Source organism: Patella vulgata, chromosome 5 (assembly GCF_932274485.2).
Source record: "Patella vulgata chromosome 5, xgPatVulg1.2, whole genome shotgun sequence".
In the NCBI taxonomy this organism is placed as follows: Eukaryota; Metazoa; Mollusca; class Gastropoda; family Patellidae; genus Patella; species Patella vulgata.
This window is the reverse complement of record NC_065883.2, coordinates 25206594-25232902: the sequence shown is the minus strand read 5'-3', so window position 1 is coordinate 25232902 and position 26309 is coordinate 25206594. Positions and strand designations below refer to the sequence as shown.

The following is a 26309-nucleotide window of genomic DNA, read 5'->3' as shown; positions in this document are numbered from 1 at the left end:
TAAAGAAAAGCAGTCAATTTAATCAGTGCTTGGTATAAGATCAATCTGAATTAAACAATATTATCCCATAAATATGTGTCTCTAGAATAATGGTTAGTTGCATATCAATTTGATGTTCTGTTATACGTTAAATGTTTTCTTCTTATTTCTTAGGGAAAAAGATTTATTTAGTACTTGGTTGCACTGTTCAAAAGCTTTTAGTTCCAAATTTGTAAGCTTTGAAATTATAAACAAAACATCTTTCTTTTAAACAATATTTTTTATTCAGGATGTCTGAATGCGATTGGGGAACATAATATTAATGTTGAAGTGGCTGTTGATTTATTAGTTTAATCTAAACATCTCTAAAAAAAAATAAGTACAACAAAATATGTTACTTACTTCCACCAGCTTGGCAAGCAGCTGGGTAGTATTCATTAGGATGGTAACTGACTTCTGAATTCTGGCACAAGGCTGTTCGTTCGAGATGACATCTGGAAGAGTATGTTTTAGGTACGTCATCCACCTTTAAGACTCGTCCACAGTAAGGATCAGCAACTTTAGGACAATCACTAAAATCACATTCATTGGTTACAGCTGAAATGATATCAAAGTATTTTTACAATAATGGACCCTGTAGAAAATTCAATTTCAATGGCTGTCTTCCAACAAGAAAATGTGCTACACAGCTAGCACCTTTTATGACTTGATTTAGAGTTCCATTCAAACATTATTGCTTTAAAATTTCATATAGAAAACAAAAGCTTCAAAGTGAGAGATAGAGAAATGGGGTTTAACATCCACTCGACACAAACTAGGTCATTTCGGGACTAACATGGTTTAATTTTATTTCAATAATTCGCTTGCGTGTAGTGGTCTTTAGCAGTGGGAGGAAACCGGAGGACCCAGAGAAAACCCACGAGGTTGGACAGGCACGTACAACCGGCGATTCGAAAAAAAGCTTCAAAGTATAGATGTTGGCTTGTCAAGCTCACTATATACCATCAAGCAGCAAAGTCGAATCTACATCAACATATCCCACAGTGGAAGTTTTAAAAACCTATTGTGGACTAGGCATTAAGCTGTAAAAGTAAAAATATAAACAGAAAAATAACTCTGCTATGCATGTAGACAAATAAAACAGAGTGAGGACGCTTCAGTAACCTAGTCTGGTTATCCAAATAGTTCCCATATGTTTATTTTATTAAACAATACAGTCAATAAGGTTGGGTGTGAAATGAAATGAAATGAAATGGAGTTTAACTCCTACTGTTCTGCTCCCTGGGCTAATGAAGACGGGCATACGCCATACAGTGTGCTATGAGGGAAATTTTGCTCGGCAGCGGCGCTACGGCCTACTCCTATATCGAATTCCAACTGCCAAGGGATCTTTTACGTGTGTGCCAATGTGTACACGGGAAATCGGTTTTTCGTCCCATCCAAATGACTTGACAGCTGTCCTTGTCAGTACCTCCGTCCTGCATCACTGACAAGGGGGAAACCACGCCGGAAAATCTGGATGAACTTTCTCGGCCAATGCAGGGATCGAACACCCGACCTCCAGGCTAGCGAGCCAGCGTCTTACCCACTTAGCCATGTGTTCACACATAATTACGGAAGCAGCAGTGAAATATTCTGCATATTGATAGTGATTCTCATTATGTTCCTATCAACAATCCCAATCTAATTTCGCCCAAGACTGTCACATACATTGACTTTAAGGACAATGATAATAATCAGATGAAAAGTAAACCACAAATGACAGACAAAAACCATTACATAGTACGTTACAAATAATTTTCTATAAAATACAATGTAATTGCTGGTGGAAACATTGTGCATTCTGTATCACTGAAAGGCTTGTAAGTTGTCATAAATTAAACTTTAACTTACGAGGCATGACAGTGTCAGCAGAACAGCGTGGTAAATCACAGCTATCCATTTCACGTGTCGATTCACTTGTTAATAATTCTGGGTTTGGTCCAGTGTAGGTCCTAGTTCTTTCTCTGACACCCATAGCGGTACCACAGTCTAAACCAATAGGTTGTGGTTTACAGTCTGACCAGATGGACCATGGCTCAAAATCAGATTCTATTAAATAAAAAGGCATACATATTTAGTACAAATTTAAACTTTTGCATTTTATTATTATTTTATTATTTATATATTTCATGTGTTGATTACACCAGTAACTCTTTGCTGTAGGCATCTCTCTACTTCAAAATTTTAGGTCCACAGATGCAGCAAGTAACGTCAGATTTGGTGTTAAACTCTTGAAAAATGAAACTAAAATCAGTAACCGTTCAAAACCGCTTATCGATACCGCTTAATATTTCGGAACTAAAATTTAAATACTTTGAAATAGGCTTAACCCACAGACATGACATACTTTCTGTGATGCCATGAATTCAATACCATACAAATACAGCGTGACCTCTCACTATGATTACAATGTTTCGAAACTGCTGCAGTGCACTAGTTAATCACAAACGCAGTAAGATTTAATTACATATATCAATTTCAACCATTTGCTGGTGTGAGAGTGGACAAGATGATTGAGATTGTATAAGAAAATGCCTGATTGGTCGATTAAAATTATGGACTAAAATTTTGCAATTCTGGCTAGATTTGGTCAGATACATGACATAAATAAAGGCAAGATGCAAATTTTCTAATCTTGCGTCTGAATAGCCCAAAGATAGATCTCGAAACAATCACTAACCTGCCGCGCAGATGGAGAAAAAGAAATGTTGACATATTTCCATTCATTAGTCAATATTAAATAACCAACATTCAATTATCATTTTCTACCTGCGGTGTCTGTCAACCCGCCAGCCACTTAATTCTGCAGGATATTTGTTTGTGATGGTCTCTAACACATCATATATGATTAAATCTACCACTTCAAAAATGAGTTCATGACCTTTAAAATTATCTTATGTCGGAATTTTTATGATTGTTAAGTTATATATAATGATATTTAACCAGCGGCTGCCAGGCAGGATACGCCCACATTTTCGAGAGATGGATAGAGAACAAGCTAAGAAGAAAGTGATTTTTCCTACAATTAAGGGCCATAATTCAGGAAATTACAATTCGATATGCGCAAATATCGAAAGGAACTGAGATCTTTGTGTTATAAACTTACATTTCAAGTTTCACCAAAATCGGATAAAAATTGTGACCTCTATAGGGTCCACAACCTTGATATACCATATTCTTACGCTATTTGAGAACGAACGGCGGCCATTTTGTCTGCCAATTAAATCGGATAAAAATCATGACCTCTATAGGGTCCACAAGCTAAAAACGTGATTTTTCGTACAATCAGGGGCCATAATTCAGGAAGTTACAGTCCGATATGCGCGAATATAGAAAGGAACCGAGATCATTGGATTATAAACTTACATTTCAAGTTTCAAAAAAATCGGATAAAAATTGTGACCTCTATAGGGTCCACAAGCTAAAAACGTGATTTTTCGTACAATCAAGGGCCATAATCCATGAAGTTTCGATCTGATACATGCCAATATCCAAAGCAGCCGAGATCTTTTGGGGATAAACCTATATTTCAAGTTTCGTCAAAATCGGATAAGAATTGTGACCTGTAGAGAGTCCACAAACAATTGTGGACGTCCGGACGGACAGGGGCGACGGCATAATACGTCCACATGAAAATATGGGCGTATAAAAATGCAGAAAATCACATCAAAGTTTCAAAATTTTCTTGGGGCCCTTCGTCCGTCAATTATTATTGTCAGACCCCCCACTTCGGAAATCACTCCGCGGCCTCTGTTTTGTAGTAAAGACAAGTAAAACGAAATTTTGAACTATAAAAAAACGAAATAAAATAGGATCTGTGTTTTAATCAGATTGATGGTATTTTCAACACACTGAGCCTAACAAAATGTTATTGCATAAGATAAGAGAGGGACCATAGACATATTTACCAGCAGGTGTAGGTGCTTGCGTAGTTGTAGTGGTTGTCGGTGGATTGCATACACCTAAGGTATATATTGGTAATTCTTCAGGATTTTCTCTTTTCTGCAAACATATATGCATTCTCAAATCACAGAGACTTGTGAAGTCTCTACCTCCTACACAGCATCCGCCTAAATATCATAATTAAAGCATATATATATATTAGATTTTAGTCATACACATCAAGTATGTCGAAGCTTATAACATGTAAGAAACATTACTGCATTGCACTACCTAGCACTAGGAATTAACATTCAAGAAACACTACTATGTTGCACTAGCTAGCACTAGGACTTAGCATTCAAGAAACATTATTTCTGCTTTACACTAGACATTTGTGCTTTGTAGTAGTCAGAAATGGGATTTAACAAGCAAACGACATTAGACTTTGTAGTTGTTAGTAATGGGATTTAACAATCAAGAGACATTAGTGCTTTGTGGTAGTTAGAACAGGGATTTTACAACCAATAGACATTAGTGCTTTGTGGTAGTTAGAACTGGGATTTTTACAACCAAGAGACCTTAGTGCTTTGTAGTAGTTAGAACTGGAATTTTACAACCAAGAGACCTTAGCAGTGCTTTAGTAATAGTTAGAAATGGGATTTAACAACCACAAGACATTAGTAATTTATAGTAGTTACAAATGGGATTTACCAACCAAGAGACATTAGCAGTGCTTTTGTAATAGTTAGAAATGGGATTTAACAACCATGAGACATTAGTAATTTGTAGTAGTTACAAATGGGATTTACCAATCAAGAGACATTAGCAGTGCTTTTGTAGTAGTTAGAAATGACATTTAGGAATCATGAGACATTAGTAATTTGTAGTAGTTTAGCAGTGCTTTTGTAGTAGTTAGAAATGGGATTTAACAATCATGAGAGATTAGTGCTTTGTAGTTTACCAGTCATTAAAATCAGATCTAATTATAAAACTTGGTTGGTCATACATTTATATTCTTATTAAAAGCTATAATGTCTCTTTATTTTCAAATATCATTAGGAAATTATCTAAAAACATCTGTTAATGAAATCATGCAGACATTTTTGTGTTTAAATTCAAGGATTCTGAGGTTTGGCTTTGCAGGAATCAGTTCCTGAGGTTAGGTTTTGCAGGAATCAGTTCCTGGGTTCATGTTAAATTTCTAGATCTGAACAAATATAGAAATCTAGTACCAATATCATAATATCGATCCTATTATTTTTACCTGTGGATAGTTCATAGTTACTACAGATATCATTTGAACTGCATGGATTTTTCGTTGTGGAGGGAGCTTCTGTGGTTGTGGTTGTAGCTGTTAATAAAATAAACTTTGATTATATGATTGGATATAAATATATATATATATATATATATATAAAATAATGTCAATATACCAAAACTAAAAAGACAAACTCATATAAAAATATTAAAGAATGTCAATATACTAAAGCTACAAAATACAAGACATATTTTTCAGAATAAATACGTACTTCAGGCTCATCAATTTTATACAAAATTAAAATATTGGTTATGACTAGACTGGCAACCAATCTGGATTAAGACTAGTAATTATTTGCCTTTCTTTCATGATGGACAATGTAGTGCGAGTTATAAATAAACAATTTTTCAGCTACCGCTACTATAATAGGCAGTTACGTGTATAAAATTTCATAAAGAAATCTTGAACGGTTTAAGAAATATGCTTTGGAAACAAAATCGGGACAGACAGAGCCTATTTCAATATCCCTCCCTAGCTTGGTCCAATGCAGGATAAAATGAAACACAACATTAATAATATACATGTATACAAGAACTGTATTCCAGGTAGGTGATGACTTACTTGTACTTGTAGAGGTTGTTGGTTCGTTAGAGGGACATTTTCCATAATTAGCAATAGTAACGTTAATATTGGATTCACCATATTTGGCACAATTGACTTGATAAAGTTCTTTGTAATTGCTGTATGTTACACCATCAGAACCACATACCTTAAATATGTAATAATTCACATTTAAAAAAAATTCATGCATTTTATCATTAAAGTCCCTGAGCGTGATCTGAGTGATATAGGAATCCCTTGTAAACTACAATATTGCAAAAGTTGAACTGATTTTATTTACAAAGATATGATGAACTGAAATTTCATCCAGCTGTGCTGATCCTTATGTAAATGGTAGACCATCATCTTTATGTTTTCCAGCTTTAATTAATGGGACTGTTTTTGATCTGATTGAATCCGAGGCAGGAGATAATGTATCATTGATATTTTGATTTTTTTTTTCTTAATCAATTGTAAAATAATCAATCTGAGTACATATTAGAGAGATATTTTCGAAAAAAGTTACTTATAAAACTAATAACAATATTGCTACTGGAGTTTACCTGAGCAGGTGATCCATCTGTTGGTGGTCTACATAGAGCTGTGTTACAAATACAACAATCGCTACCTATGGTAATTCTAGTATTACCTAATCAAGTACAAAAAAAAAATAAATAAATAAATCATACAACCATTAAAACTTGGGTTATATTTTTAATACAAACAAAGGGCCATATCCCAAAAACATTGTGGTTCTTTAGACAATCCGTACAAAAAATCTGATGTGGGAAGGAGGTTTTTATTTTTGTGTTTTTACTGAAAAAGGATTGCTACTGCCATATTGGGCTAAATGACTTCGCATAAGCATAACATTTCAAAGCTCTGAATTTATCTCATCATGTTGTTTGTAGCAATGTATGATTATCCAGTATCATTTATGATTGTTAGTAGTATTTATAAGGGTTGCATACTAGAAAAATGAGCCTACATCATTCATTATCTTTTTATGGAGCTATTTCCTGTAACAAGGTTAAATCATTTACGTGTGGTAACTGATGTGACTTTTTATTTTTGGAAATGAAAATGGGTCATGCAGCGCTTTTTTAAGTGTCGAGAGATTTTCTGAGAACCAAAATATTTCTATTCAAATTACACAGTTTAGATGCGGGACAATCTGATTAAAACACAGATCCTATTTCCTTTCGTTTTTTATTGTTGAAAATTTCGTTTTTTATTGTTGAAAATTTCGTTTTTTATTGTTGAAAATTTCGTTTTACTTGTCTTTACTACACTAGGATCTGGTTGATGTGAGGGATTGGTCAATGAAACGGTCTGTTGCGGTGAGTTCTTGGCGTGCGATGCATGGAACTGTGGGTATCCTACTAGAAACATCAATGCTGAATGGTTAATCAAATGTCTGATATCATAGGGTCAAAAGCCACTTTTATGATCCCTGACGCAACTTCCCACTACAACTGGTCAGATCTTCATATAGTAGAGGCCATCAAAAGTATGTGGTCATAAAAAAGAGTTATTACCACTTTGCTGTTAGTAATGATAAATCTATGGTACCCAGTATCTTATCAGAAAATGAAATGAAATGAAACGGGGTTTAACGTCCTACTGTTCTGCTCCTAAACTGGGCTAATGAAGAGGGGTATACGCCATACAGTGTGCTATGAGGGAAATTTTGCCCGGGCAGCGGCACTACGGCCTACTCTTATATCGAATTCCAACTGCCAAGGGAACTTTTACGTGCACGCCAATATGTGCACGGGGCCTCAGTTTTTCGTCCCATCCAAACGACTTGACAGCTGTCCTTGTCAGGCCCTCCGTCCTGCATCACTGACAAGGGGAAACCACACCGGAGAATCTGGATGAACTTTCTCGGCCAATGCAGGGATCGAACACCCTACCTCCAGGCTAGCGAGCCAGCGTCTTACCCACTTAGCCACGTGATCCCCCAGTATCTTATCAACGGCTTAAAGATGCATTATGTAAGAAGATAAATCTGCCTATTACAGGTCTGTTTTCTGGCTTCAAATATTATATAAATTATTATTTAGACATTTATTCAAACAGCAGCCAATATCAAACTCTCTAGATCATCAAATAGTTGAGATATTAAATGTATTAGAAAATGTCATATCTTTGTTGATCTATATAAATGAAAATCAAGACTATGTTTTATTATCATAGCAATGGTACTTGATAATCGAGCCTATTTATACTGTTTCTGGTCAAAATTTCAATCATTTATCACTTCGCTCAATATGAAGTAATTCAGCTGAAATTTTCAATACATTCTATATCTATTTTTAAACTATTATAGCAAGTATGGCTAACTCTTTATCTAAATATTACATTATGCATCTTTAAGAGTACTGATGGATGATAACATATAACCGTAAAAAGAAGTACGTTGATACAGGTAAATGGAATAGAGGCGACAAATACCCTGTTGTTAAACATATCTATACACAGGTTTACTTACGTTGACATTTAAACTGGAATGGACCACCAGGACGGGCCATAGTGAAATCATAACCATAACAGCAAGAGCAAGCATAGGCTCCTGGTACATCTCGACATATGGAGTTTTCTGGGCATCTCGGTGTTTCTGATTCTTCCTGACATTCATTGATATCTATAAACAAGTAAAACATTACAACCATCAGTCATGTTGATATCCTAAAGAAGTAAAACATTATAGAGATAGAGCAAGTGAGAAATGGTGTTTAACGTCCACCCGATTAAATTTTATTTCAATAATTCACTAGCAAGGGTCTTTAGCAGTGGGAGGAAACTGGAGGACTCAGAGAAAAGCCACAAGGTTGGACAGGCAACCCTACTCCTTGTCCTGTCACATATATACTGGGAATCGGAACCATGTCACTTGACAATGACAGACCTTATGATCTAAAGAACACATGTTGGACCAACCCCCTCAAACTTAAAGTTACAATTTCATATTTTTAAATTATATTTTCAAATGTATTAAAATAAAGCCCTAAAATAGATGGTATCTATAAACAGTCCTACCTTATTAAAGAATAATCCTATTAATCCTATAATTCACTATTGTCAGTTGAGAAATTGGCAAAAATATCATTTTCAACTTCAAATTCAAACGTTTGAAGATAGCTATTCCATGGTGGGGAATAGGAAAACAAGGGAGGTAATTGTGTTATTATTTCCGGTGTGAAGATTTTTAAGTGTGAGAAAGATAACCTATGATCGCATAATAGTGAGTTGACAACCTATTGAGCAAAAGACATAGAGAAATAATTATGTTTTGACTTTCTTAGAAAATATGAAATTGTAACTTTAAAGAAACAAAAATTAAACGGTTAATAAAATACTTACTGGCACAAACATTGAGTGAATTTTTCCTGTATCCGCTCTTACACTCGCATTCAAAAGAACCCGGTGTATTTTTACATTGCTCATTGATTCTACAGTCGTGTAGATTAGCCTGGCATTCATCCAAATCTAAATACATTATATATCACAATATAAAAAAAGCTTACATCAAAATATATAACTAAGCATGAGTGAAAATTAAAAGTGGAAGCTATCATTGTTCAGTCAATTAGAAATGAAATGAAAATGAAATGAAATGGGGTTTAATGTCCTACTGTTCTGCTCCGAACTGGGCTAATGAAGACGGGCATACGCCATACAGTGTTCTATGAGGGAAATTTTGACCGGACAGCAGCACTACGGCCTACTCTTATGTCAAGAGATCTTTTACGTGCATACTAATGTGTACACGGGACCTCGGTTTTTCGTCCCATCCAAACGACTAGACAGCTGTCCTTGTCAGGCCCTCCGTCCTGCATCACTGACAAGGGGGAACCACGCCGGAAAATCTGGATGAACTTTCTCAGCCAATGCAGGGACTGAACACCTGACCTCCAGGCTAGCGAGCCAGCGTCTTACCCACTTAACCACCGTGATCCCCCCCCCCCCCAGTCAATTAGAAATAGAGTGTGCAACAAATTATTGATGTGCCTATATGGCTACTATCAGTGCTACCAATATAAGATGTTGACATATCATTCAAAAATAATACCCACTAAAATGAGAGAGAGGGGGAAATGGGGTTTAATATCCATTCGACATAAACTAGGTCATTTTGGGACTAACATATCGTTAAATTTCATTTCAATAATTTGCTTGCGCTTAGGGGTCTTTAGCAGTGGGAGAAAAAAGGAAGACCCATGTGGTTGGACAAGCAACCCTACCCCTGGTCATGAACAAGTGGGAAATCGAAACAACGCCACGTTAAACCACTGAAAGAATAATTTGGTCACGCCTCCTACAGAGTTAAAAATAAACACCATCTTTTGAGAACTTAATTATTTGTTGCATGATTAATTATTACAGAATGGCATCCCTATCAGTGATTGTAGCGGCCTAGCCATATTCACTGCTGATTAGTGTGCTTGTCTTTACCAATGTCATGTGACACTCTCCAACCTTTCTATAAATGGAGATGGAAATACAACTATCTAATGACATATATATTAATGTTAATATATACATATATGTCATTGGATGGTTGTATTACATCATATCTATCTAAGTATCTATCTGAGTCTAGTATTTTGTCTAAATAGTCACATGCAAGCCTACTAAAATAAAAGAGCTGAATACCAAGCAAGAGAGAATGATTTGTTCAAAACCCAAATACTATTTTTAAGGTATTTGCTAAGTCGTTCTGAAAAGATATCCGTGACTCAAGTATCGGCAAAATGGCTGTGTATTACTGATGGTGAAACATCAATAATGCAAATTCCATCATATCTTAATCCAGAAAGAAGCATTCTTATGTCTGGCATTGGCAAAAACAGTTGGCGGATTACCCTATAATGTTCGGCCATAATGCATCAATGGACTCCATGAACCTTGAAGATGTTTCTTTTAACACAACTTTTTGGCAAACAATTTATGGTCTCTTTTTCCATTATTCAAATTCCTTTGCCGATTTGACATCGGCATCATATATGTAAGTGGGTAAGAGGACACAAAGTGTTTGCTATGAGATGCTGCAATTCCTTAACCTTGCCCTTGTTAAAGACCTACTTAAACAGATTGAAATAGACCACACAAAGACAGGAGCTTGTCAGACCCGCCTAAGCAGAACCTAGACTGTGCCATCTGCCAGATAAAAAGTTGCTGAGCAAGTTCTGAAAATTCCCGATAGAAATCGGTCCTGTATCACATTCAAAAGCTTGTATGTCAAAATGTGAAAAGAAAGATAACTCTGCAAGTTGAACAATTAAAATTTTATGATTGTGAAATTTGTCTTCTAAAAGATAGAAAGATAATTCTACCAAATTCACAATGGATAAGAGAATGCATGACATAATACATCCAGAGGCGTAGCCGTGAAATATATATTGGGGGCGGGGGGCCGCAACCCTAACCCCAACCCTTTTTTAAAACCCCTAAAAAATATAAACAAACACCATGTGGCCATGCTGTCCACACAACTCGTTTGCAGATTGGCCCAGACACCGCGTGCAAAGTATTATTGTTACGTGGCTGGCTGAGCGGGCAATAAATATTTGGTTTAGGCGATAATGTTTTTGGGTACCTACATGCGATTGATAAGTGGCAGGAAAAAATTAACAAAATATTACTGACAGGCTAACTAGACACAATTTTATGGAACACAGTTACTTTTCACTTCACACATGTTTCCAGGATGATTCCCTCTGTGTTTTATTTTAGCAATGTAAACCATATTGGGATATGTACAGGTTTTATACAGATAGAATCTTAACTAATCCTAATAATTGTTGTAAATAAATAGGAGTTTGGGCCTGAAATTTTTTGGGGGTCCAAGTATATTCAGACCCCCCCCCCCCCCCGAAAATCAATTGGGGGGGTCAGACTCCCCCCCCCCCCCCCATGTGTCACACCCATGAATACATCCTCAATAACAACTGATGACTAGAGAACACTTTACATAATACATCCTCAATAACAACTGATTTTTTATTAGTACATGGATTAGAGAACACATTACCTAATGCCTTAGCAGCAATCACAATGGATTAGGGAACACATTTGATAATCCTTAATCAGAATGGATTAGGAACAGATCTGCTTATAACACTGATCACAACATTATTGATTTTAGCAGAAAATTCAGATCAACTTACCAACACATGTGTCACAATCAGAGACATAACCGGTTTTACATAGACAGACCTTCACATCATCCTCATCCAGTTGTACAGTAGCACAGAAACTGCTGTCTGTTTCATCACCTAGATAACAAATACATTCAATTTACTCTTAAAGATCTTACATAATAACATGAAGCAGAGTAGTGAACTGGTTCCACATATACCTAAAGATGCATTATGTAAAATTTAGATAAAGAGCTGGTCATTCTTGCTATAATAGAGAGAGAGAGAGAGAAATGGGGTTTAACGTCCACTCGACACAACTAGGTCATTTCGGGACTAACATATGGTTTAATTTTATTTCAGTAATTCGCTTGCGCATAGGGGTCTTTAGCAGTGGGAGGACCTGGAGAAAACCCACGAGGTTGGACAGGCGACCCTACTCCTTGTCATGTACAACCGGGGATTCAAAACCACGCCAGTCGACTCAATGACAGACTTTATGATACAGTGCACGCACGCTAACCATTCAGCCATCCAACCCCCCCTTTAAAAATAGATAATGGAAAAGGAATATATATTGAAAATTTCCATTAAATTACTCTATTCAGAGTAAAGTTTTGAAGATTTGACAAGATTTAGCCTGTACATTAGGGTATTTAAAAATCCGGCATACAATGTCAGCGCTTATAAAATAAAAAAACAAGGCAACAGTAAGGCTGATGTCCCCCGCCACAACCCCAAAATAAATAGATGACACATATTAATTAATTGCACATTTATCTTTTTAAAAAGTATCAAACAATGAAACTGATTATCTGTACTTAGTCGAATTCAGTCAAGGTTTTGAAGTACCTGGTAGTGAAACTCTACACTAAGTTTCATCACTATCCATCAGTTAGAATCAAATTATCTTGTGCCAAAGCATCAACTAATGAAATTGCTTAGCTCTGCTTAGTTTTAGTGGAAAATGTTATCATTGAACTCAGTCCAGACATACACCTAATGAACATCTACCTAATGTACATGTACATCTACCTCAATTAAAAGCAGTGTTATTGTGTTCCAAAGTCTCAATCAATCAGATTGAAGTCTCTACTTAGCCTCAGCAGAAAATGCTCATCATTGAACTTAGTCCAGGTATTGGTGTAATGAAACTATACACAAAGTTTGTTCCACTCTCATTTAATAAGAATCAACGTTATTGAGCTCCAAAGTCTCGACCAATCAAATTGCTAATCGCTCTGCTTACCATAAGCAGAAAATGCTCAGTTTGGCACTTAGTCAAGTTATTGATGTAATGAAACACTACACCAAGTTTCATCACTCTCATTTAATTAGAACCAAAGCTATTGTGCCCCAAAGCATCAACCAATCAAATTGCTTATCTCTGCTTAGCCCAAGCGGAAAATACTCATCTTCAGACTCCATCAAAGCATTCACCTAATAAATACCTACACCAAATTAGAACACTGTAGTTCAATTAGGAGTTATTGTGTCCCAAAAAGTATGATGGATAGACAGACAGACGGACAGATGGAGAGACGATCAGAATCCTGTTTAATAGTACCCTTCTTTCTTTGAAAGGTGGTTACAGTGAATGTGTTTTTTCAAAAGTAGGCTATAGTGAGCCATGCAACAATCTTAATGCATTTTATGTTAAGTTATTTTCCCCTCCAAAATGTTAGTTATGTTACTTGATTAATTTATATTTGTCGCGCGGTAATTTCCATGCCTTTAATACAAGTTTATCTACATAATATTATCATGATGATACCTTTCTTGCATTCAACCTTAGCATCACCTAGGTATCCATCAATACACACAACAGCTATTTCATTGTTTTTAGTACCACATTTGGAATTTGGTATAAGTGTATTTTCACGTTCTTCAACAACGCCTGCTTTACATACAAACAATTTAGAACAGTCAGCATTTAACCATTCGTCATTAATCTGGAAAAGTAGAAAATATGACATTTAAATACTATAATATGACATTTAAATACTATAATATGACATTTAAATACTATAATATAAATACTATAATATGACATTTAAATACTATAATATGACATTTAAATACTATAATATGAGAAAATTGTTGATCTAAAAATTAAAGTGACCTCACGGGGCTGACAATGAAATTAATATGAAACAGCATGTCTTGTTTTCTAAAATGACAGCCAACTATTAGCAGCTTGTGGTTTAACATCTATGATCTAAAGCAGTGATTCTCAACCAGTGTGTCGTGAAATTTTGCATGGCACACTAAGAAAATGCGAAAAACCATGTGATCCCAATTGAGTATTCACAGGTGTCTACTAAGAAGTTTATAGCTGTGTATTTCCTTATTTAGTTGTATGCCGTCTGACTTACCATGTTTTTATTTTGTAAAATTCAAATATTTTTCATATATATTTAGCCAGGTATGCCGCTATTTTTTCATGTGTTCCAAGGTGTGCCGTTGGCAAAAAAGGTTGAGAACCACACATCTAAAGTGTATAGGTTACACGACCCGACAACTCCCCTCCTGTATACGATGAATAGTATTTTCGAAAAATATTAAAAACAGCAATGATCAAAGCAGGATCATAAAAGTTGATTAACCCTTAACCCTTAACCGGTCATTGTCGACTATAGTCACCACAATGTTATACAGCTAAGTGGTCACGGTCGACTAAAGTCGACCACAGCAAGAACCTTTTTTATAAGCCGCATTTGGGTATTTAGTTTCGTATTTAATTGATATGGCCACGCATGAGTGTCAGACAGGAACTTGTCTTGTCAAGGGCATTGAGAAAAACATGTCTTTGTTCAACATTTTTTGACGAAAAACGTTAATTTAACGGTGTCGGGAACGTTAAAGACGCTCAAAGTGGTTGAAATACTTATGAATTATTCCGAAACGGATTATATCGATGACACCGATTCTGAAGACGATATTTCTGATGAAAAGGATTTAGAATGATTTGCAAATTATAGATCAACTTATCCCCAGCGACTTTTTTATTGGTATCACTTAAAATTATACGGCAGTAGTCGATTGAAATAGGCATACAAAATATTTCACGTCAGCCTTTATTTAGCCTGACCACTTGACGTCATAACGTCAAAATGACGTCAACCGGTTAAGGGTTAATCCCGTTTCCACTATATAAAAGGAACATCCACACAATCACATTTAAGCTGAAGAGGGGAGTTCACATCACAGCGAAACTAATAGCTTCATAAGAGAAATCCGCGATAGCTACCCACCACTTATAGATTTAAGCTGAAGAGGGGAGTTCACATCACAGCGAAACTAATAGCTTCATAAGAGAAATCCGCGATAGCTACCCACCACTTATAGATTTCCAACCAAGTTATTGTAGTATGTAAAACTGTGATTTGATGATAAATTTGAACTAAAAACATATTTTAGCTAATTTACCTATCAAAAGTTTGCTTCAAATCCCACTTGTAAAATTTAAATTGCAAAGAACTACCCAAAAACAAAAAAATCTATTTAAAGCAGCCTTGTTTTTCAAATGACTTGTCCATATTCAGCTGGTATTTGTCGTTTATAAAAAAAGCCTGGAACAAAATTTTACCTCAAAATATCGTTCTGAATTTGGATCCTCACATCCACATTCAGAGAGAGGTATACATCCTCCATTTTGCAGGAAGAATCCAGCACGACATATACATTGTGGGTTACGAGGATTTGCTTCACCTTCATTAGCTGCATTAGGATATTTGTTACTACATGTAGGGAGTTCCTGGGGTGGTTTAAAACTGAATACCATATTAGGTCCACAGTCTTCAACTACAAAGAAAAAAAAAAACAAACCATATTAAGAATACTCCCCAATCTAATTAAAAAAAAGTTTTGTTTTTTATTTAGTTATTGGGTTATATATTAGTCACTCCATTAACATTTAAATAGCTATTTAACTCTCCCACACTGCCCTAACTAGGTCGCTTTAGGTTGCCCCAAACCACCCTGTCCTATAATACTGGAAGCTATTTACATATCTTGGGTGGTTTGAGACGGTCTTAAGAACAGCAGTTTTAGGCTGTTTGGGTTTGCTCGTGGATGTACTGGTATTAATATATTCCTTTTTCTAATTTTCTTTAAGGAACTGGGATAGTAGGTTCTGAATGGTACGATGACTTAGTCACCAGCCATAATCTTTAAATTACTCAACATGCTCTTTGAAGAAATGTCTTTAAACCAAAATAAAATAGAAAAGAAGGCAATATTTAGGGGTGATTGAGCTACTTCGGCAGAGAGATCAGCTGCCCTCATTGCTCCCATAGTACAGGGGGCACAGCAGCGACAAGTTCCGGCATGCTTTTTTCCCCACAAAACTACATTTTACTATAAACACACTGTAATACAGATGACTATTTCTGTCAATATATTAGTTCATAACTTTATTTAAGATGGTATAATGTTTGCAGCCAGTGGTTTTCAACCCAAAATGTGTTTCTGAAAATAAACTGTTTTGAGTATCTTTGCATACCCAAAACAATATTCTGGCAAATTAGTGACAAAAACAGCATACTTTTATACAGTAAATGGACTTGTAATCCTGGCTGTTTTCAGAGTGTGGGAGAAACTCCAGTACAAAAGGTCACTGTATGCTGAATATTGATAGAGGTAACACACAAACAAAGCAGTTTTGTCTCCCCCCAAAAAAATAATAGACACAGACAGCAGCTTATCTGCAAGGTAACCTTGGATGTAACATTAATCTGATCTCTATCGTTCCCAAGGCTTTTCCAAATAATATATCTCTGAAACTCAAAATCCTAGAATGTTAAAAATCAACTGCACTTATCCTCTCACAATCCTAATGCTTCACACCAGATTTAGAAAAAACTGTTAAAAACTGTCCATTGTGTTAACTGGCCAATCGTTATTGGCATTATTGGACAGAATGACCAATGGACAAGGGTGACAACATAATATGTCCACACTGATATGTGAAGATATAAAAGCAGTTTCAATACTTAATTAGAATAAATCTTACCACAACCAGTTCGCATCAAAGATTCAGCTCTATCTACTTGAGACAATATGTAATCTTTACAGTCTACAGAGATTGTCTCAGTTAACACGTCACAGAAATCCACCCCCTCATTGCAGGTCTTTGTAATACATAACTCATATAATCCTTGTGTATTTGAACAGTTATTAAATGGACCGTCAACAATTATACCACATTTGTTAGCAGCAGACATTGTAGAAGGGCATGCGCCTGGTGGAAGAATTTCTGGAGGGGGTGTTTCACCAGGGCTAGGATTAGGAACTCCAGTTGTTGGGATAGATGGTGGAGCATCTGGTACGGTTGTTGGACTAGGTTGATTAACTGGCTGTGATGGTTGGGTTTCTGGATTTGGGGGAGTTGCTGGTCCAGGACCTGTGGGTGACTCCGAATTTGGTGGTGGTGGTGTTAATTCTGGTGGTGGTGTTGGTGGTTCTTTATCAGTATTTTCTGTATTTGACTCTCCAGAGCCAAGTTCACTACATCTGAATAATGAGAAGTAATAAAGTGGATAGATTAAAATAATTCATTCATGCCAAATATATACTCTTCAAAAAAAAGTAGGGGATATTGAAATGCAAATACCTATGCAGGTTGTGATATGATAAATACTCATGGACATTTGACATGCTTTGAGAGTATGTTCACAGATGAAGAACTTATCACCCAACAGAACCACTGAACTGCAAGTGAGACACGCAATAGCGCCATACACGTGGGAGCGGTTCATTGTCAAATTTGAGACTTCAAGGAAGGGTTGATGGAAACTGCCACATGCTGGTTTATCCTATCCATGTTGGCTTTCCTATCGGTTCTTGCATAAGATTTACTGTTTAGTGTATCTTTGCTTTAGTGTGTTACTTTTAATTTGCAATCAGACGTCATTAACGTGATGAACATCTACGTGCTATTGGCATGCTTCAGATTCTACACAGCGAGCAGTAGCCAACATTCTTAATGTGTCACAGTCTGTGATCAGCAGACTGTGGAACTGGTACCAACAAAGTTGAACAAACACACAATCATACACAGGTCCTGCGAAATCGAGGACAAAGGGCCAATCAGCTTTCTGTAAACTTGTACCAAGTTACAGGAATTCGGGTTACACCCCAAACGATTAGAAATCGTCTACATGCAGCTCATTTGCATGTGCAACAACCGCGTGTTGTGCCTCCATTAACTTACCAGCACATGGCAAACAGACGTCAATGATGTAGGCCGCGTAGAAATTGGGGTAATTGTCGATGGGCACGTGTAATGTTCTCAGATGAGTCCAGATCTACTCTGGATTTCACCGATAGGAAGTTACGTTCGAATATGTGTGATTATCACAAGGAACCAAGATCTTTATGATAAAAACATATATTTGAAGTTTCATCCAAATCGAATAAAAACTGTGGCCTCTTAGAGGGTCCACAACCTTGAATTTTTACACTATTTGCGTACAAGGGACGGCCATTGTGTTCGTCAGTTTTTCACGAAATTCGAACTCAACCATCATTAGTGTATAATGTGCGATTATCAAAAGGAACCAAGATCTTACTGTGTAATGGTGATATATTCACATGTTTTTTTTAAATCAGATAAAAATTGTGACCTCTAAAGGGATCACAAGCTAAAAACGTAATTTTTTGTAAAATCAAGGGCCATAATACAAGAAGTTATGATCCAATATGCGCGAATATCAATAGGAACCAAGATCTTTGGGTTATAAACATGTATTTCAAGTTTCATCAAAATCGGATCAACATTGTGAGCTGTAGAGGGTCCACAACCTTGATATAGTATACCATTTTTTTTACACTGTTTGCATACGAGGGGTGTCTATTTTTTCCGGCAGTTTTGGTCCGATTTTCACGAAATTCAAACTCAACCGTCAATAAGTTGTAACGGGGATATGTTCAAACAGTTTTTTAAATCGGAATTGAGACCTCCATAGGGTCCACAAGCTAAAAACGCGATTTTTCGTACAATCAGGGGCCATAATTCAGGAAGTCACGATTCGATATGCGCAAATATCGAAAGCAACCAAGATCTTTGGGTTATAAACTTACATTTCAAATATCAACAAAATCAGATAAAAATTGTGACCTCTATCGGGTCCACAAGCTAAAAACAAGATTTTTTGTACAATCAGGGGCCATAATCCATGAAGTTACGGTCCGATACATGCCAATATTGAAAGGAACCGAGATCTTTGGGAGATAAACTTATATTTCAAGTTTCGTTAAAATCAGATAAAAATTTTGACCTGTAGAGTGTCCACAAACAATTATGGACGTCCACATGAAAATATCAATGGCAGATATATATATATAATATCTTGGCTTGGATTAAAAGGACGATCATAGATTTTGGTAAAGATTGTAGGTGGCTTGCTTTGACCATATCCTGTGAAGAGGTAACATTATATAACATTTCAGATTTTGATAGTTACATTAAGATAAATAACTTACCTATCAAATGCTTGAGAAACGTCCATACTGTCTAGCAAATCACAGGATCCACAAAAACCAACAACAGATGTTATCTCTGTTTCCAAATTAACTGTATCTACCATAACATTGAGTTTGCCATCATTGCTAGAAACTAATAATTCTCTAGCTGACTGCATAATCTTAATATCGGTGTACTTTCTTCCATCACTGTAGAATTCCCCATTAACCTTATCAGAGATAAAATATAGTAGGTAATTGTTTATATCCTCAAAGATATGGGAATGGAAGCATGCACCTTTCCCATTACCGGTAATCACTTACCACACTATCAAAGCAAACACCTTAAGCTGGGCTTCTGTCGACCTGAGCGCCTCAAAATAACTAGTTCCAGTCAGTCGAAGCCAGTTGCCCATGTTAACTTTCTGCACCTCTAAGGTACTCACCATAAATAAATAATAGGGGCATTAGGTAAGATTAGATAAAAAGCCGACAGTTTTTGCTATAATAGTAAAAAAAAAACAGGTAATGAAAAGAGAATATATGCTGAATATTTCAGTCAAATTACTTCACTTTGAACCTAGTTATCGGCATTACAATTATGTCTAGCCTCGATTGCCATTACTACCGTTGTTATGATAATAAACAAAGTCTCGATTATCCAATTTTATGGCAACCACATCCACCACAAAACGTATTAAAATCTACTTATCTCGCAGTCATCCGATGGCATCGAGAGTTGATTATGGTCTTGGTAGGTTAATTAATGTCTTATTAATAATTTATATAACATTTCTGGCATAAAGAAAGACCAGCAATAGTGTAATATAGTGGCCCTTGGTCCACATATTTAAATCTCCGTTAGTGAACAAGTAACTGTAGACCATTCGTGTGAAACAGTAGCCTTGGTTATCAAGGAAATATCAATGATCAATGACTAACCTATTAACTGAGTTAGATAATGGCAAGTAAGTTTAGACCATTGACGTGATATAGTAGCCTTAGTTATCAAGGAAATGTCGATGATTAATGACTAACCTATTAACTGAGTTAGAAAGGGCCCCATTAACTTAGAGTGATTAAGATTAATTGAGATAGATTGCATTGGAATGTCTCTGTTCCCTTTATAAAAGCGGAGATTGTATCATAGTACCAGTACTGGACTGCCACCCAAGGTATTCTCACCTGCAGACAACTTAAACTTGGGTGTACGATTGTTGTATAACTTTGTATACAATAAAAAGCTGTATCTCTAAGTATCAGAAGAAACTGGGCCCTTATTCACGAAAACTTAAACTAAGATACAATCGAAATTTTAAGAAATACTGGCTGACCAGTAAAATCAATTTGCATATATCCAATTTGCATATTGGTCAGCCAATCGAATTGCAGTATTTCTTAAAATTTCGATTGTATCTTAGTTTAAGTTTTCGTGAATAAGGGCCCAGTTGTTGTTGTTGTTTAAGCCTCTGTGTTACAATAGACAGATTTAGCTCTTGTATAATGCCTGTTTAACAGTCACATGTTAAGTGTAATCGGTATCTGTTCCATGTCGACATCAGTGCTATGAATTCAGTTGTTCTCAGTTGTTGATTTGATCGACATGAGCACCCTTGCAACTGGTTAAAAGCGGTTGATACCAACTGCAAAGTCAACATAAGGTCGACTGTACATGTATTTTATTTTACCCATGAATAAGCGGTTGCCATGCAAGATGCACCAACATTTGTCAAGAGATGAACAGATCACAGGCCAAAAAAGCAATTTTTTTGTAAAATCAGGGGCCATAATCGAGGATGTTACAGATTGACATGCGAAAATATCAAAAAGAATAAAGATATTCAGGATATAAATGAAATGAAATGGGGTTTAACATCCTACTGTTCTGCTCCTATATTGGGCTAATGAAGACGGGCATACGCCATACAGTGTGCTATGAGGGAAATTTTGCCCGGGCAGCGGCACTATCGACTACTCTTATATCGAATTCCAACTGCCAGGGGATCTTTTACGTACATTCCAATATATACACGGGACCTCGTTTTTTTGGATCATCCGAAGGACTAGATTCGACAGCTGTCCTTGTTATTCGGGATATAAACAAAATCAGATAAAAATTGTGATTTTTCGTACAATCAGGGGCTTTAATCCAGGAAGTAACAGTCCGATATGCACCCAAAGATCAATAGGAACCGAGATCTTTGGGATATAAACATATATTTTAAACAAAACCGGATAAAAATTGCTCCACAACCTTGGTATTACATACTTTTAGACTATTTGCATACAAGGAGTGGCCATTTTATCGGTCAGGTTTTCATGAAATTTGAATATATTTGAAGGGTTTTTAAAATTGGATAAAACTTGTGACCTCTAGAGAAACCACAAGCTAAATCAAGGAAGTTGCAGTCCGATAGGTGAGAATTTCAAAAAGAACCGAGATAAACAAACATATATTTCAAGTTTCATCAAAATCATTCACAAGCTAAAAAAATATCAAAAGTCATAATCCATGAAATTACGGTCCGATACATAGCAATATTGAAAGGAACTGGGATTTCTAAGAGATAAATCTTCATTTCAAGTTCCTTATAAATTGTATAAAAATTGGGACCTGTAGAGCTAAATCTGCCTATTGCAGTCTTTCCCTTTCCTTAGGCCTGAAATGTTATCTAAATTATTAATTAGACATTTTTTAACTTATCCAGACCATAATCAACTCTCGATGTCATCGCTAACCTGCAATATTTACTGGATTAGGATCCGATCTGCTTATTCACGATTAAATCAAAAAATGGATAATCGAGACTATGTTTTTAATCATGCTGACGTTAGTAATGATGATCAAGGCTAGACCCAAAATTCAATTGCTAAATTCTCAGTTCAGAGTGGATCAATTTGACTTAAATTTTCAGCAAATTCCCTTTACATTCTCTAGTTTTTAACTATTATAATGAGAACTGTCAGCTCTTTATCTAATCTCCCATAATGTATCTTTAATTTCAACACACAAATTACACTAATTAACGGAGGACATTATTATTTTGTTGTATGTGGATAGCACATTGAGCTGGGAGTGTTGAAGAAGCAAGCTAAACAAATTACACTGATAAAGTGAGGGAGTGAGAGAAATGGAGTTTTAACATCCACTCAACACAAACTAGGTCATATTTTGGGACTAAAATATGGTACAATTTTAATTTTATAATTGCAGTCTTTAGGTGTGGAAGGAAAATGGAGAACCTGGAGAAAACCCAGAAAAAAACAAAAGCATCAAAAGGAACCAATGACAGACCTTATGATCTAACTCACACATGTTAAATCATTCGGTCACCCAGCTCTCTGATAAACTGAGGACATTACCATTTTGTTGTATGGGAAAGCACATTAATAAAGGCTAGTAATGGAACATGGTTGCTTAGAATTTTTCTAAAAGTTGACCCAAGTCATTATCGTAATTATCTATATCTTATTAGAATAGAGAAACAGTTACAAATTAGTTACAAACCTCAACTCCAAGTGTTGTTACTGAAACAACTGTGTCTTGAACCTTTATTCTAATTGTTACGACATATGTGCCTCCACTTTTAGCTTTAATAACCTTTACATTTAATTTTTCCGGAGAAACACAGTCTTCTACTAAGGTAACTGTACAATCTCCAACTTCTTGCGATGGTAAATCGAGCGAATTAAATCTGGTAATCATGAAAGTATTACCATCACTGGGCATACTGAATTGACATTTTTCTGTGGCTGTAATAATAGACATATGGTGAATGAATTAAATTGATGGCATGAATGAATGTAAACTGATGGCATGCATCTCTGAGCCTTATTCTGTAGGAAAATAGAAATGCAATTTAGTATCACAAGCAAAAGCAATAAATGATTGACAAGCAAGATACGTTCACATTTTGCAATAGATAGACAGAGAACAAGAACAATCGATAGGGTTTATTCTGTCATTGACTCAATCCTTCACATAGAATTTGAAAAAAAAAACACCTGTTATTAGCCTCTATTACATTCACAAGGTTTTCGAAAAAGTGCGGAACAGAAGGTTGTGGTACTCTGAATATCTATAGGATTCATCCTCACGTGAACCCAATGTTTCAGAGGAGTTTAATAAAGGCTATGTCTGTTTGTTTCCCAATCTCTATTCAGATGAAAAATTAGAAAACAAACTGATAAAACTATATCCTCTATCAGATATACACAGTTTTCTTAGGCATAACTTCAGAACAGAAGGTCTGACGCACACACCAAACATCAAATGGGTCAAAAATAGTGGGCTCTATAGGTGCCAAAATCAAACCCATATTAGATATTTGGGATAAAGACATATATTTTAAGTTTGATCAAATCAAATCGGATAAAAATGGTGACCTTATAAGTGTCCCCATTTAGCTAATATACAAAATGCTTTTATTGAAGGTAGCTGAAAGAGAGAGAAATGGAGTTAAACGTCCACTCGACACAAACTACATCATTTCGGGATTAACATATAGTTCAATTTTATTTCAATAATTTGCTTGCACGTAGGGTCTTTTAGCAGTGGGAGGAAATTGGGAGACCCAGAGAAAATTTGGACAGGCGACCCTATTCCTTGTCAGGTACAACCAGGGAATCAAAACCATGCCAGTTGGGTCAATTATGATACAACGTGCACGCCCTAACCATTCGGCCATCCATCACCCCCCCTCCCATTGAACGTAACTAGTCAAGGGACTGATGCAATAAAATTATATAACAAGTTTCACCACTGACCAATCTCTCTCAATTTGAACAAAAATTATTGTGCTCCGAAGTCTTGACCAATCATTCTGCTTAACATAAGCATATTATGTTCATCATTGAAGTCCATCAAGGCATTCACTGTAAACACCTACACCAAGTTTGAACATTTCTAGCTCAATTAGAAGCAAGATTATTGTGTCTCCAAAAATTTGAAGGACAAACAAACGAACCCATTTTTATATTTCCATGCTTTCTTTAAAAGGTGGGGTGAAAATAAAATTCACAGAAACCTACTAGAACCAGTTCAGACCCGTCGAGGGTTATTAATTTAGAAATGATACATTTTCAGATTATTGGAACATGTGTCAATAATTATATCCACTTCTTTAAATCTAAAATGTGTTGAAAACAATATTGATTACAAATCTAAGTCTATTACCTCAATTACACCTTACCATAACCCCAAACTCGATGCTGATAACCAAACGTCACGGCCTTTTTGGTTTACATACAAAGAGTTTTGACCCCTTTGTTTAGAAATGCATCGAGAACTATTTACGCTCAGTAAGACAGTACAAGAGGCCTTTTCGTGGCACTCTACTGCTTGATGCGGTAGAGTTGACAGGTCTAAACAAATGTGTATGACAATTGTAAATGAATAAGAAAAGAATAATATTTTATCTAGTGCAGAGGGGTTTTTTTGCTGTTTTTTCAATGCACATCTTTTCAAAAATGGTTTTATTATTTGTTAAAGATGCTAAGAATGATGGTTATCATGCAATCAGTTTTTAATACTGATTGTGAAATGTCGTACAACTGATGTAAAACAGTGATTCAAACTCACCTAAACATGTTTCATCGTGAAGAATGTCGTCTGGATCTGAGCAATGACAGCTGAAACTGCCCCAATCATCTGTACATTCAGTTCCATCTGGACACAAATCAACACCCACTTCGCTGCATTCATCGATATCTGTCAAAATCAAATATCAGGAGGTCAATTACATTTGGCTAGTGTACGAATCGTTCATAACCTTTGAATAGAACTTGTGCTAACTTTTATGTGTTCTAGTAATAATTCAAATGATTAAGTTCTTTCTGATTTCTTCCTAGATGTACCAATTGGTGTTTACAAACACAGACCCACAGCAATATATTTGAAGATATTTCTACATAATACAAAAGAAGTGTGTATCACCACCAAACTTAGCAATAATTGTGTGGACGGATAATGACTTTTTTACTTTATTACAGTTTAAATTTCTGAATCTAATTGTTACATTCTAGATTAAGTTATTGGAGAAACTTCTCCAATCCATCGGTTACTTTAGTTCGAATGTATACCTCACTATAATTTCTACAGTATATAACTTCTTCGCATAGGTTTTAAAACAGTTGGATTCAGAATTTTTTTCTAATAAGAGCATGTGTAGTAGTCAAGTCAATTTGCATAATTTTGTCTATCTGTTGTCTATTTTCAAGAATCCTAGAGAAGTAATTGGTCTGAACTTTTACTAAATAGTGTAATTCAGATGATCCCATTAATTATATAATCATAACCATATTGGAATCCTTAAACATCGATCACTTATATGTGGTTGTTCAAACTTGGCAAGAAAATAACGTGTCTAATGAAGGGTCTACGGGGGGATACCATGTGACCAATGTCGTAACCTTCTCTATACATCATGGTTATCCATATAGAATTAACTACAGTATAATGAATTATTGCCAGTACTAAAACAGAGTTTTGTGAAGTAACATAAAAGTAGACAACGCATGTTTTTAAATGCGGACATGGTAGTTGTGTTCTATAATATATGACTGTTTTACTGTTTATTCACATTTCGTATTGTCCATGTGCTGTGTATGTTGTCTTCTGGTTTGCCCAGGTTTCTGTAGGTGTGTGGTGTGGTTTTTGTGGCTTTTGCTAATAGAATCTTCACTTACTAATTCTTGTTCCATTGCAGAGTTTATTACTATATTGCTATATTGTATAGTTTGGTGAACATTTTGATATACATGTACTTAGAAATGATTATCTATCTTGAATTCATGAGTTATATTTATAGCCCATTCAGATGCAACTGCCCATGTGCAATTAACTCTTAACCTTTACCCAATGCAGACAAAATAGTTAAACTGGTTTGGCTTAGACTAGTATGTGTGATCGCAACACCCTGGTGATTTTGTACTTATTAAAT

The 26309-nt window shown here is 35.8% G+C and overlaps 1 protein-coding gene across 1 annotated transcript in view; it reads right to left on the bottom strand.

Annotated features, from left to right (window-relative positions):
- Positions 1 to 18: 18 nt before the first annotated feature.
- Positions 19 to 26309, bottom strand: part of LOC126821996 (uncharacterized) — an 81011-nt gene continuing 54720 nt past the window's right edge. Inside the window, exons 26-37 of the mRNA XM_056100958.1 lie at positions 24950 to 25078; positions 22877 to 23121; positions 19390 to 19598; positions 16919 to 17418; positions 15494 to 15708; positions 13679 to 13856; positions 11935 to 12042; positions 9128 to 9253; positions 8256 to 8408; positions 6325 to 6410; positions 5751 to 5930; positions 19 to 45 (exon numbers count right to left, since the gene is read on the bottom strand). Of these exons, the coding sequence (XP_055956933.1) occupies positions 19 to 45; positions 5751 to 5930; positions 6325 to 6410; positions 8256 to 8408; positions 9128 to 9253; positions 11935 to 12042; positions 13679 to 13856; positions 15494 to 15708; positions 16919 to 17418; positions 19390 to 19598; positions 22877 to 23121; positions 24950 to 25078 (2156 nt within the window). The remainder of the gene's footprint in view (positions 46 to 5750; positions 5931 to 6324; positions 6411 to 8255; positions 8409 to 9127; positions 9254 to 11934; positions 12043 to 13678; positions 13857 to 15493; positions 15709 to 16918; positions 17419 to 19389; positions 19599 to 22876; positions 23122 to 24949; positions 25079 to 26309) is intronic.